This window comes from Malaclemys terrapin, chromosome 9 (genome assembly GCF_027887155.1).
Source record: "Malaclemys terrapin pileata isolate rMalTer1 chromosome 9, rMalTer1.hap1, whole genome shotgun sequence".
Classification (NCBI taxonomy): domain Eukaryota; kingdom Metazoa; phylum Chordata; order Testudines; family Emydidae; genus Malaclemys; species Malaclemys terrapin.
In genome coordinates, this window is record NC_071513.1 from 60745642 (window position 1) to 60758923 (window position 13282).

The 13282-nt window shown below is 43.2% G+C and overlaps 1 protein-coding gene across 5 annotated transcripts in view; it reads left to right on the forward strand.

Annotated features, from left to right (window-relative positions):
- The window catches only part of YEATS2 (YEATS domain containing 2), a 74462-nt gene that overhangs the window by 16746 nt on the left and 44434 nt on the right, over positions 1–13282 (forward strand). For all 5 annotated transcript variants that reach the window (XM_054039280.1, XM_054039285.1, XM_054039283.1 and 2 more), the window contains 4 exons: positions 1227–1388; positions 3595–3706; positions 6589–6633; positions 8182–8368. In XM_054039280.1, coding sequence (XP_053895255.1) covers positions 1227–1388; positions 3595–3706; positions 6589–6633; positions 8182–8368 — 506 coding nt within the window. The remainder of the gene's footprint in view (positions 1–1226; positions 1389–3594; positions 3707–6588; positions 6634–8181; positions 8369–13282) is intronic.

The window sequence follows — 13282 nt, forward strand, 5'->3', positions numbered from 1 at the left end:
TCTGTCAAAACTCTTGCAAAGCCACTTAATTTTGTCAGTAAAGTTCTGGAAATGGGTGTGGTTAAGCATAGTGCAGGCATGCACTGTGCGAATGCCCTTGCATCCTATTGCTAGTGCAGCTCACCTCTGGCAAAAACTAGTTAAAAAAAAACAAACACAGTCACAAAAATTTTGACAACTCAAAACTTATTTTTAATTCCATTGTTTTCCAAAACCATTCTATTTTTCATTTTCCAGAACATGTTAAATATTTTTTTCCAAAATCAGAATTTTTCAAAAATGGGATTTCTTTATTCTGTATTAGCAAATTCCCCTGTGTGACTATGATGACTAATCAAAAATTGACAGTATAAAAAGGATGAAACCAGCCCCAAAATGGGGGAAGGGAGAGAATATACCTCATTTAGCAGGATCACCAAAAGTCTCTCTTTTTTTTTTTTTATCTAGAGTTTCTGGAGACTTTTTTTTTAAATGGGAAATTTTAGAAAAGAAATTGAATGTTTTCTCAACATTGAAGGCTGAGTTTTGATGAAAAAAATGTTTTCATTTTGGAAAACTTTGAACAGCTCTACTTCTGGCCATCAGCCCCAGCTGCAGCAGTACACGTGTCAGGTTTTTTCCCCCCGGAGTAGAAAGTATCAAATTAGAGGTGAATGTTGGCTGTTGTTTTTCTTACTATTAGAGATGGGTTTTAAAAACACCCGTAAACAACGAGAAATCTGGGTCCAGATCTTGACTTTGTGGGTCAAGCCCTGTAGTTTATTATAAATTAAGCTTTATGTATATATTATGCTTGATTCTTACCAATCTGGTATTTGAAAAAGATTCTTCAAGGTGATTTACATCTCCAGAACTTATGAAGAGGATTTGATAGGTAAATTTCTCTCACTGGTGAGGGATTAAAATTAACCCCCCCAATTAGGAAGCCAGGATTAGATGGTGGAAATTTACAAAGAGCTATTTCACACAAAGGGTAGCACGTATATATTGAGATACCAAGGAGTGCAGTTAAAGCAAAGAGTATAAGTGTACGTAAGAGCCATTCAGATTTGTTTCTGGATGAGGGGGTTTGGAGGGTTTGATGAAATGTTGGACGATGCAGTTAAAATGCTCCAAATATTCCCAATAGTATAGGCATAAATTAGCCTTTTACTGTTCCTAAAACTTTCCAAAAAGAGCGGAGCAAAATCTTGTGTATGTAAATTTATTTTTACTTTTTCTGCCAGGTATATTCCTCCTGACAAGAGAGAAGAGAACGATCAGTCAACCCATAAATGGATGGTGTATGTACGAGGCTCTCGGAGAGAACCCAGCATAAATCATTTTGTCAAGAAAGTCTGGTTCTTCCTTCATCCCAGTTACAAACCTAACGACCTGGTGGAAGTCAGGTAATCAAGAACTACTTGAGTCTTTGAGTTTGTCAGGATTGAAATACTGAAATTCTCAGAAAGAATAGCACCTTCTTTTTATGGCTGCATTGTTGGTATTTTAGCTTAACTTCTAACTTGGCTTAACTAGCTAATTCTCCAGGTGTTTGTCAGCACTTGCTAGTTGTGTTTCGCAAGTCTGCAGCATAACATACCAGGTTGTTTTAACAGATTAAAGAGAGCCTTTTCTTTTGGAGAGAAACTTGAAATGCTGTATTTCATATTAGCAGCATGGACTTGTGTATCTGTTATTTTCATTACATCACTTACATTGCAAGTCTGGCTGCATGCCAGACTAAACGTTCTCGCCCACCCAGTCCAATGTGAAAAGTTCATTTTCTTTGCCAGAGTTTTTAGAATTCCCATTTGTTTAAAGATACTTGTGTGTTTCAGTAAAGAGCTTTATTCTCAAATGCCTTTCTCCTGCTCTCTCTTGTGGCCAACTCATAATCTTGGGTTTAACCTCATGCTTTGAGGAATGATTACAATAACAGCATGGCTGTGTTGACACTAGAGAAACACAGTGCCAAATGTAGCAGTGTCAACATTCCCTCCCCAAAAACATTGTTGAAAAATATTGCCCCACTGAGGTCAACAGAGTAAACTACAGGATTTTCCTCCCACAGTAGATTTCCACTCAACTTTCTGCCACTAAGTTATGGGCATAACACACTCAGATTGATTAGGAAAGTAACTTTGATGTACATTGGCCTCAGTCCTTCTGCAGGACTTGTCTAAGCAAATTTTAAAACACTAGTGTGAAACCACTGTACATGGGATTTTTATAGGATCTGTTTCTCTCCCTGTCCCTTCTCTCCATGTCTGGGGCTATGGCCTGGTCCCCACTAAGCCCCCACTTCGGACTAAGGTACGCAAATTCAGCTACGTTAATAACGTAACTGAATTCGAAGTACCTTAGTCCGAACTTACCGTGGGTTCAGACGCGGCAGGCAGGCTCCCCCGTCGATGCCGCGTACTCCTCTCGCCGAGCTGGAGTACCGGTGTCGACGGCGAGCACTTCCGGGATCGATCCCAGAACATCGATTGCCTGCCGCCAGACCCTCCGGTAAGTGAAGACGTACCCTTAGTCTACACTACCATGGTAAGTCGACCTACTCTACGCAATTCCAGTTACGTGACTAAATCGACGTACCTTAGGTCGAGTTACTACGGGGTCTACACCACAGGGGGTCGTTGGGAGAAAATCTCCAGTCAACTTACCTTACTTTTCTCATCTATTTTACTCTTTACTAGACCTGTTAAATCGCCCGCCAATGGATCGATCTCAGAGCATCGATCCCGGCTGTAGTGTAGACCTGCCCTTAGAAAGAACTATCTGACACCTATTTTCCCTTTTTTCACACTCCCTCTGTGAGAGTGCTGTGAAAATGAGGTTTAGGCAAATAGCATGCACTGTTCATTCCCTACATTCCTTCCCTACTAATAAATTAACAGCCCTCATTCCCATCATTGATTTATGACCTGGAAATCTGCATACATGCCAGTATCCTTGAGACTGCATTGCTCCTGAGCAGTCAGGGTTGAAAGGGGGTGGGGGGGCAAGGCTGGCTATCTGTCCCAACCTCAGGGACTGATATAAATTAAATAAAATTCCAGGCTGATATAAATTCCTATTGTTTCTTCTTTTATAATAACCTCTCTAGCATGCATCCCTTCAGCTGGGACATACTTCCTATAAAAGGACAAACCTGCACTGGCAAGAGTATGGGTCCAGAAGTATTCAGGGAAGGTGGGGTTCAAAATGTTGCTTTGGTCTTATCTACCAACACTATAATAATGTGTTTTCTGACTAGATAGATTGTAGGAGGGAAAGAATGATAACTCTGCTTGTGACAGTGTCAAGTGGTACTGATTTTCACTGGTACTGACCATCTGGCATCATGCAGCTATTTATTAAGGAGCTGACTCTACTACTTTCTCTTCTGGCACAACATTCACCATTTTGGCATCATTTTCTTTTACCTTCCCCCATGCACAATGAAGATGTCTCTGTGGCTGTCTACATAGACTGCATGTTCTCTCTCTGGTGGAGAGTGGGATTGAGGATAATTAGCAGCCAATCGGGAAAGCATTCTTTTGTTTGAAGAGATGAATGTGGAAGTTGTAGTGCGGGTGTCTGTAATGTGAATTTCTGTTTTGTTTCCAGAGAGCCTCCATTTCATTTAACCAGACGAGGCTGGGGAGAATTTCCGGTGAGGGTTCAGATTCACTTTAAGGACAGTCAGAACAAAAGGATCGATATCATACACAATCTGAAGGTACTTAAATAGAATGGCTGGTACAGAGGGTGATAGAGTATGCAAGAGAACCTATGGAATGTGGTGAGTTTGTGGCCTTTCTCTATTGTATTTGCTTACCACTGACATCTGACTAGGGAGTATATGAGATAGAGATGGAAAATACAGCAAAGTTGGTGACATCAGCCATATAAGAGGTGGCGTTCCATTGGGGGCCTCCAATGTCTAAGAAGTTGGAATTGATTCTGCCCAGAGAAGAGAAGTGTTTAGCTGCTCTCCCCTGTGATTTTGGATTTTTATCATCTTCTCATCAATTTTAACTTGCTAGGCTTTTAGCAGGGGCATCTTTCTCTACATAAGGAGTGGTTGTTCTATTTAGTTCCTTCCCGTGGTCTTACCTGCAGCTACCAAAGATCTGCAGCCTGACAATTTGGCTTATCCTGTTCCTGAAGGGTGAAGAGGGAAAATCCAGAATCCTCATTTGTTTCTTATGGGCCTGACTCTTCCAAAGGCTCTTTAGTTCAGAGGATTAATGGGTGCACAGCACTTCTGAAAATGGCCATTACTTTTCTTTTCTTTTTAATTACTTGAGCTCAACCCCAGAAGAATTCAATTACCCTTCCTTTTTCACTATTTTTAGTTGTCGTCAGAACTTTGTCACTGCACTATTATTAGTTTGACTTGGGTCTTGTCTATGTTAAGGAAAGTCTCACCAGTGTAACTACATTGATGCACACTCATGGTTTAGGCATATGGGCTGTTTGAAAACTTTCCATCCAGACTGGTTTTTGATGGAAAATTTGTGGGTTTTTTTTGACTAAATGAAACTTTTCGCTGAAATCCTGGAAAATTGAAATAATCCAATTTTGAATTGCCACTGCTGCACCACATGGGAGCTGTAGATGGGATGCCCCATGCTCCCCTTCTCTGTGGGTGGGCTCCCCAGCTGCACTGCATCACGGTAGTGGATCCTGGCCACGTGACTGCCCTTATGCACCACCTCCCCTTACCTTGGGGAGAGACCCTGGTGCATTCTGGAAAATGTCATCTGGCCAGTGAGCCTGGCCTATAGAAGTGAATGGGAGCCTGAAGCAACTGAACTACAACTCCCTTGAGGCACCATGGCGATATTTCAGAATTGAGATATTTCTGGCTGGCTTTGTCCAAAATATTCTTGACTTGACTTTCCAATAAAATCTCATCTCCACCTAGCTCTAGTAGACTTGCTACGCTGCTGAAAAGTGCAGTTTACGGTGGTGCAGCTTAATCTGGTAAATAAACCAGTTAATTGGCATCAGTGTAAACCAGGGGTCTCAAACACGCAGCCTGCGGGCCACATGCAGCCTGCAGAGCTCTTCCCTGCGGCCCGCGGGGGGGGCCCCCCCCCAGTTACTTGCTGTTGCCGCCAAACTCCCCTCCCCCCCCCCACGTTATTTTATGTGGCAGCTAAGCTCCCCCTGCGCTGCTCCCCAATGTTTGGGGCCGGGTCTCTCCCCCGGCCCCGCCTGCTGCCCCCACGCACCTCCCCGAGTGTCCCCCGGCCTCACTTGCTGCCCCTTCACTGCCCCAGAACCTGCAGCTCACCCTCTGCTCTGCCGGCTTCTGACATCACTTGCTGCTGCAGGGTCCTAGTGCCCCCCTCCACTAGGGTCAGCGCAGGCTGCCCTTCCCCTGCCCTAGTCCTGAGCCTCTCCAATGCCCCAAACCCCTCATCCCCAGCCCCATAGCCCTCACCCCTGCACCGCCTCCTATCCCCAAACTCCATCCCAGAGCCTGCACCCCCACCCCCTTACCCATCCAAACTCCCTCCCAGAGCCTTAGGCAGGTGGGGGTGGAGTTTGGGGGGAGGGGGGCAGGTTTTGGGCACCACCAAAATTTCTACAAACCTGCCACCCCTGGAAGAGGCAGAGCAGGGGTGGAGTGGTAGTGCAGTGGGAGGGGGGCGGGGGGGGGGCTTTACTGTGTGTGTATTTTTTATATATATATATATATATATATATATATATTATTAAAACAGCTTGGAGGAGGAGGTGGTGAAGAGACGGGGCAGGGGCAGCGAGGCGGGGTGTCAGTGATGCGGCCCTCGGGCCAATGTACTAGTCCTCATGTGGCCCTCGCGGTCATTTGAATCTGAGACCCCTGGTGTAAACCCTGCTTTGTGCCAGTAGATTGTGTCTATGTTAAGAATTTGCACCCTGGTGCATATGTCCTTAATGTAGACAGGGCCTTAGTCTGCTAGCATGAGTTCTTCTGAAGTTTGTATGGCTCAGGCAGTTTCTGCTACTGGGTTCTTCTATTGGCTGGTGTCAGTTTTCATTGAAACTTCCTGTCTCTTATCTACTGATAGGACACTGGGTAAGGTGACCTTAGTGGTTTAGTTGGCCTGAGGATAAACTAGCTAAGCAGTAACAAAAATCCCATTTAATGATCCTGCTGCATATAATTGAGATTGTTTCATATTTATTTGGATTTATGCAAAGAATAAAAAGGACACTTGTCTAAGGCTAGTCATTTGTACCTTAAATTAATTTTGTCATTAATTTAAATTAATTAGGATTTTATTCTAATTAATGCAGAATGCCAATCTCCCCTCCCCCTACAGATTTTATTTCACACTCACTCACACTCACACACCCCTTCCCCTCCCTCCTCCCCATCTCCCCCGGCAGCAGCATGGTTTTTCTGCTCACTACAAAGTGCAAATGTTGCTACTTGCCAAAGAATGTGATCTCTAGCTTTGGTAAATTTGATATGTCACTGCTCTGCTACAGAATCACAGTTTATTTTAGTTAGGAACTTGCTGCTGTGTTACTATTTCATAAAAGATTAGTTGTAAACTTCAGCTAAAATACTAATATTTTAACATGTTGTAATGTACTCTTTCATCTAATTGTTTTCCACAGTTGGACAGAACCTATACTGGCTTGCAGACACTTGGTGCAGAAACGGTGAGTTACTGAGCTGTAGAATGGAAATGCTTGCTGTTGTATAAAATCTTTCATGGACTGTGTGTCCCAGAACACTTTGCAAAGTAAGAAGTTTAGTACTGGAATTGTAGTGACTGTAGCCAAGTAAAATTGTACCATAGTTTTAACCTTTCATAATAAAAGCATGGAAACTCTTAAAAAATGGCTGCGTAGGAAGTAAAAAATATTATGCTTGTAGTGAACCCACAAACTCTTCCACCTTTTATTTAGTTTTGACACTCCGAGCACCTTTTCCAAACCTGAAGAAGAGCTCTGTGTAGCTCAAAAGCTTGCCTCTTTCACCAACAGAAGTTGGTCCAATAAAAGATATCTGTTCACCCGCCTTGTCTCTCTAATATCCTGAAACCAACACAGCTACAACAACCCTGCAAACTACCTTTTCTTGTAACCATAGATTAGATTTGTATTACAACATGAGATGATAAAGCAATTCTGGGAAGTGACTTGGTTTGATGCAGTGCTCGTTCCCTGAAGTCATTGATGTTTCATCTTCGTTATTTTCAAGAGAAATGCATTCAGATATTTTTGAGAAGCAAACTTTCCACATATAAATAGTGTATGTGTATATTTGTTAGAAGATCAGTTGAATGAGCTTAACATAAAAGCAACACATAGAAAATCTAGCACACAAGTATAAAAATTAGTTACAGAAAGGAATGAATGTAGAGGTAATAGCCAAAATAGAGAATAGTGAAGTCAGTGGCCAGCAAATGAACTATCCTGTTGATTCACAATGATTTTATGACTTGTTCACTTTTAGCCATAGTTGGGTAAACTCCTTCCTATTGTGCTTAGTTGACTGTTTTCTGCAGTATAGATGACAATGTAATCTAGTGGTTAGAACTCAGTACTGTGGGATTAAAGACAAGATTCTATTTTAGACTTGGGATAAGTCACTTAACCTCAATCATAGTCTACTATCTCTAATTTTGATTTTTCCCCTCTGTTTTACTAAGTCAGAAGATTTCTGTGGAGTTGCATGATCTCAGCTTTTCACTCAGCGAAGTAGATTTTAATATGGGTTTTCTCAAGATAGTGAGGAACATTTTTGAAGAGTAAACAAATGCTGTAGTGTATGCTTCAAGGGATTTCCAAACCAAGCGTACAAGGTTAGCCCTTAATCCTGCATTGAGATCTGATAAGCACCCTTGCACCTATGTGGAATCCCACTGACTTTAATGGGACATCACATGGATTAGTTGTTCAGGATCCTGAGATTGTGGGAACTTTGCCTGATGATGTTTACTGTTCGGAATTCTGTGCAGCGGTAGATATGTGCTATTTTGTTGTGGATATTTAATATCACAAATCATTATATTTTCCTAGGTTTTGTTGTAGGCCTGATCCTGCAAGACATTTGCCCATGCAGCCTTTTTTGAAATCAATGGTAGTTCCATGTGCAGAGGTCTTGCAGGCTTTGGTCAAATTAAGGCATCCTAACTCATGATATTTGGGCTGCCAATTGCCAAGTGCATAACTTATCATAATCCTTTCACCTCTTTCTGGAAGGTAGTGGATGTTGAGCTACATCGGCATTCTCTTGGCGAGGATTATCTCTTTTCCCAGTCTTCTGAATCTGACCTTTCTGATGTCCCCACGTCTTTACCATTACCACTAAGTATACCAGCGCCAGTGAAAGCTTCTTCACCAATTAAACAGTTACTTGAGTCCATTCCAGATGCTTCTGTGGAAAAAGGTAAAGCAAACTGGTATTTGTGTATTCTGATTTTGTTTAAAATACGTGGCTAGTACTGATGCTGGGGCTGTCACTTGTAATGGGTTTTTGGTTTACAAGTTACCACACACCTACTTCAAGCTATGTTGAAATAGAGCATAAATCATCTGACTGGCACCTGGCTGCCAAGTGTATTGAGGAAGCAACAGGCTTGTGACAGAAATTGAATTCAGAGAAGTATTATTTATCGAGTTCATTGAGTAGGCCGTTCTGCCAAACTCGGGAACAGAAAAAGCTTTATGCAGCACATACACTTGGAAAGGGCGACTTCGTGGCTAGTGCTTTCAGTTCTGATCTGTGCACTTCAGATAATTTAGCCAGGTGATCTTCTCAACCTGTTTAAATGTGTGAACATTTCAGGCATAAATGTACATTTGTGAGTGCTGGGATTGTCTGGTATCTGCAATTGTGTTGGCTGCAGAAAAGGACTGCCTATGAAGGTGTTAGGGGAGTGGGAAGGCTGCAGTATTTATATGTCCCCCATTGTTTTAGTATCTGAGCATCTCCCATCTTTAATGACTTTTTATCCTCACAACATCCCTGTGAAATAAGTGATGTTATCCCCATTTTACATTTGCGGAGCTGGGGGGCAGAGAGACAAAGTGACTTTGCACAAGGTCCCCAAGGAAGTCAGTGGTGGAACAGGGGAAATGAAGTCAGGACTCCTGATTCCCTGGCAAGCGCCTAAACACTGGACCATCCTCTAGTACAGTTGTTCCCAAACTTTTTCATGCCATGATCCCCTTTCGTGCTCACCTTTGTTAACACAACCACCAGTGGTTACATAAAGGAGGGGGGTTGTTGGAGAACGACCCTACCCTGCATTCATCCCACAACAGCAGCTCCTGTCCTGCAGGGCTGGGCCCAGCTCTCCACTCTGGGTGTTTCATCCTAGCTAGGTTAGGCACATACGCCTCTCCGTAGATGGAGACAGAGGGACTGATGTCCCAAACCAAAGTGGCATTGTGACCCCTTATGGTAAGTTACAGTGCCAATCAAATGTAGCCCTCCGCCCCTCTGTCTCTGAATTTGATTGGTGTTGCAACCTAGCGCATGGTGATTCAGTGCCACCAGGTTTGGGACATTCGCCCCTCTCCGTCTGTGGAGGGGCGGATGTGTCAAGCTTCAGTGGTGTTTTCTTTCTTTCTTTCTTCTTCCCCCCCCCCCCCCCCCCCCCCCCCGCAACGTACCATCACCTCCCCTCGATCTGGGGGTCGTAACCCACAGTTTGAGAAACACTGATCTAGGGCCTTCTATCCAGGGATGCTGAAACACTTCATAAACATTAATTTTGCCGCATTACACCCCTTTGAGTCAGGGAATTATCTTTGTTTTACAGAGGTTAAGAGAGTTGTCCAAGGAAATGTCAGAGCTGGGAATATAACTCAGATTTCCTAACTTCCAGTCTGAGCCTTAGCCAGAAGATCCTCCCCCTTTGAAGCAAATGCCTTCACTAGGCTTAAATAGAGCAGTTTTTGCCATACCCTCCACATTGTCTGCACCTTCTGTGTCAGTCATGATTCTCTTACTGTTGATAGGGGATTTCAAAGTAAGGACCTAGACTTTTGTTACTGCTTGAGCAGGAACATAATTCCCACTTTCAGGGGCTGTTCCTCTGGGATAATCTTTTAAGTGTTCCGAGCACTTTCAAAAATAGCTGCCACCTTTTCTTTGAACATTTGAGCAATCTTTACTTCTGTGTATCTTACAGAAACTTCCATAGGCCAAATAGCCTAAATTAAAACACTCTGCCTTAAACATGGTTTAGTCTTACTTAAACACCAATTTTTTGCACCATTAAAGCAGAGTAATTTTCTGTTATATAACAAAAGCTACCGTGATCCTGCCCTACATTCAGGCTTAGACTTTTAAGGCCAGAAGGCACCATCATGATCATCTAGTCTGACCTTCCTGCCCATCACAGGCCAGAGAACCTCACTCGCCCACTCCTGTAATAGGCCCGTAATCTCTGGCTGAGTTACTGAAGTCCTCAAATCTTGATTTAAAGACTTCGAGTTACAGAGAATTCACCATTTATACTAGTTCAAACCAGCAAGCGACCCGTGCCCCATGCTGCAGAGGAAGGCAAAAGAACCACACAGTGTCTGCCAGTCTAATCTGGGGGGTGGGGGAATTCCTTCCTGACCCAAACTATGGTAATCAGTTAGACTCTGAGCATGTGGACAAGATCCACCAGCAGATGCCTGGGAAAGAATTCTGTGCAATCTGCCTTTTGTAAAATCATGGTGTATTTTATCCCAATTACCATTTACCTCTGTCCTTAACTACTTTCTTTCAAAATTTGTTCTAACACCATGTATACAATTGAGTTCAAACTAACAGGCCTGTAGTTTTCTGGATCACTTTTTTTCCCTTTCTTAAATATAGGTATTATATTTGCAATTCTCTAGTCATAGGGCATGACTCCTGAGTTTACGGATTCATTTAAAATCGATACTATTGAGCTTGTAATTTCATGTGCTAGGTCCTTTAATATTTGTGGATGAAGATTATCCAAGCCCACTGATTTGGTCCCATTAAGGTGTTTTAGTTTGGCTTCCCCTCCGGGTGTGGTAATTTCTACTTCTGTATCCTCGTTCCCATTAGCCATCCTGCCACTGCCCCCAAGCTCTTCATTACCCTGAGTAAAACTGAGGCAAAGTAGTTGTTTAGGTGTTGGGCTATACCTCGATTATTTTTAATCTCCACCCCATCCTGCGTGTTTAGCACTCCCACTTCTTCTTTCCTCGTTTTCTTTTTATTTATATGGCTAAAGAACCTTTTATGTTGTATTTAATTTCATTTTCAAGATCCAACTCTGTTTGGCTTTTGGCAGTTCTCACTTTTTCCGTACACTTTCTGACCTCCAAGGGTGTCTCTACACTGCAGCTAGCCTGTCCCAGCTGACTCGGGCAGTTTAATTGTGGGGCAGATGTTCAGGCTCAGGCTGCAGTCAGAACTCTGGGACCCTCCCTGAGCCTGAATGTCTGAACGAGCGTCCTAGAACTCAGGCTGCAGCCTGATCCCAAATGTCTGCACGGCAATTAAACAGCACCTGAGCCCTGCATGCCATAGTCAGCTGGCATGGGCCAGCTATGGGTTTTTAATTGCAGTGTAGAAATACCCCAAGAGAGCGCCTACAAGGAATGGATCAGCAAGGAAAGCTTTCTGCTTTTTCCTAATAACCTGTATGAGATGCTTGTTCGTCCAGTTTGATCTGCAACCCTTCCCTATGAATTTTTTCCTCTTGCTTGGGATGCAGGCTCCAGATAGTTTCTGCAACTTTGGCCTTGTCTGTACTTACAGCTAGATCAGCAGTGTGTTGATTTAGTGGGTCTGGTGAAATCAGTGGCAGAGTACTCTCCCGTCGACGCCTGTACTCCAGCTCCCAGGAAGTCGGCGGGAGCGTCTCCCGTCAACACAGCTCAGTGTAGGCACCTCAGTAAGTCTACGTAAGATACGTCGACTTCAGTTACAGTAACTTACATAACTGAAGTAGTGTAACTTAGGTTGACTTACATCTGTACTGTAGACCAGCCCTTAGACTTAAAGTAATTCCAAGCCACCTCTACATTCAGATCCTTGAGTTCTTCAGTCCAGTCCACTTCCCCTAACTAATTCCCTTAATTTTTTTAAAGTTTGCCCTTTTGAAATCAAGGACATTAGTTGCAGACCATGTTTGTTTTTTCTTCCATTTAGTTTAAACTGGACTAAGCAGCTCCTGATCACTCGAACCAAACCTGTCCTCTACAACCAGCTCTTCTATGAGGTCCTTGCTACCGGCCAATACTAAATCTAAAATAGCATCACCTTGGTGGTTCAGTGACTATTTGGTGAAGAAATCTGTTAGCTATCACATCCAGGAATATCTGAGTCCTACCATTGTTAGTAGTGCTTGTCCTCCACGCTATATCTGGGAAATTAAAGTCTCCCATGATCACACAATTCCACTAGTATTTACTTTGTTAAAAATATTAGAGGTCTCTATCCATATCCAGGTCGGATCCTGGGGGTCTGTAGCAGACCCTGAGCACTATCCTGGTGGAGTCTCTGTTGCCTTTCTTCCCCACGCTGATTTTGAACAAGATTCAGTTTTACCCATTCTATCACTTCTAAATGCTTTACACTCTACCCTGTCATTATTGTACAGTGTCTTTCCTGATCAGCACATACCTTTCAATATCTGTACTCCAGTCATGAATACTATTCCATCATGTTTTTGTTATCCCTGTAATACTTACGAGTTTCATTTCCTGCACCAGTAGTTTTAGTTCCTCCATTTTGTTACCCAGGCTCCTTGCATTGGTGTACAGACATCTTAGTTGTTCCTGTGTGGCTTCTCCCAGATTCTTTGCTTGCTTAGACATAGTCATTTGACTGCGAGTATTGCCTACCTGACTGTTCCTGTCAGTGATATTGACATTGTCTTTTCTTCTTATCCGTTCTCCTGCCCTCTGTTATTCCTTTCTTCATTGCTGTATCCACTTTTAATTGATTTTCCTCCCAATTGGGTTTTAGAATCAGACTTGGTGATTAGATAAGCATCTCCCAACCATCTCCCCCCAAATTCCTAGTATAAAGCTCTTTTAGTCAGTTGTGACAGCCTCCATCCCAGAAGTCTGTCTCCCTCCCTACTCAGGTGGAGTCCGTCCCCATGAAGACAGTCCTGTGTCCCCGAGTGCCTCCCAGTGGTCAAACATCCCGAAGCCCTCCTTAATAGCACCACTGCCTGAGGCATCTGTTGATCATCATAATCTTGTCTCACCTTCGCTGTCTTCCTTTAGGGACAGGTAGAATCCCACTGAAGATCACCTGAGCCTCCATTCTTTTAAGCGTCTTCCTTTAATTGTCATGTGTGCCCTTTGCAGTGTTCCA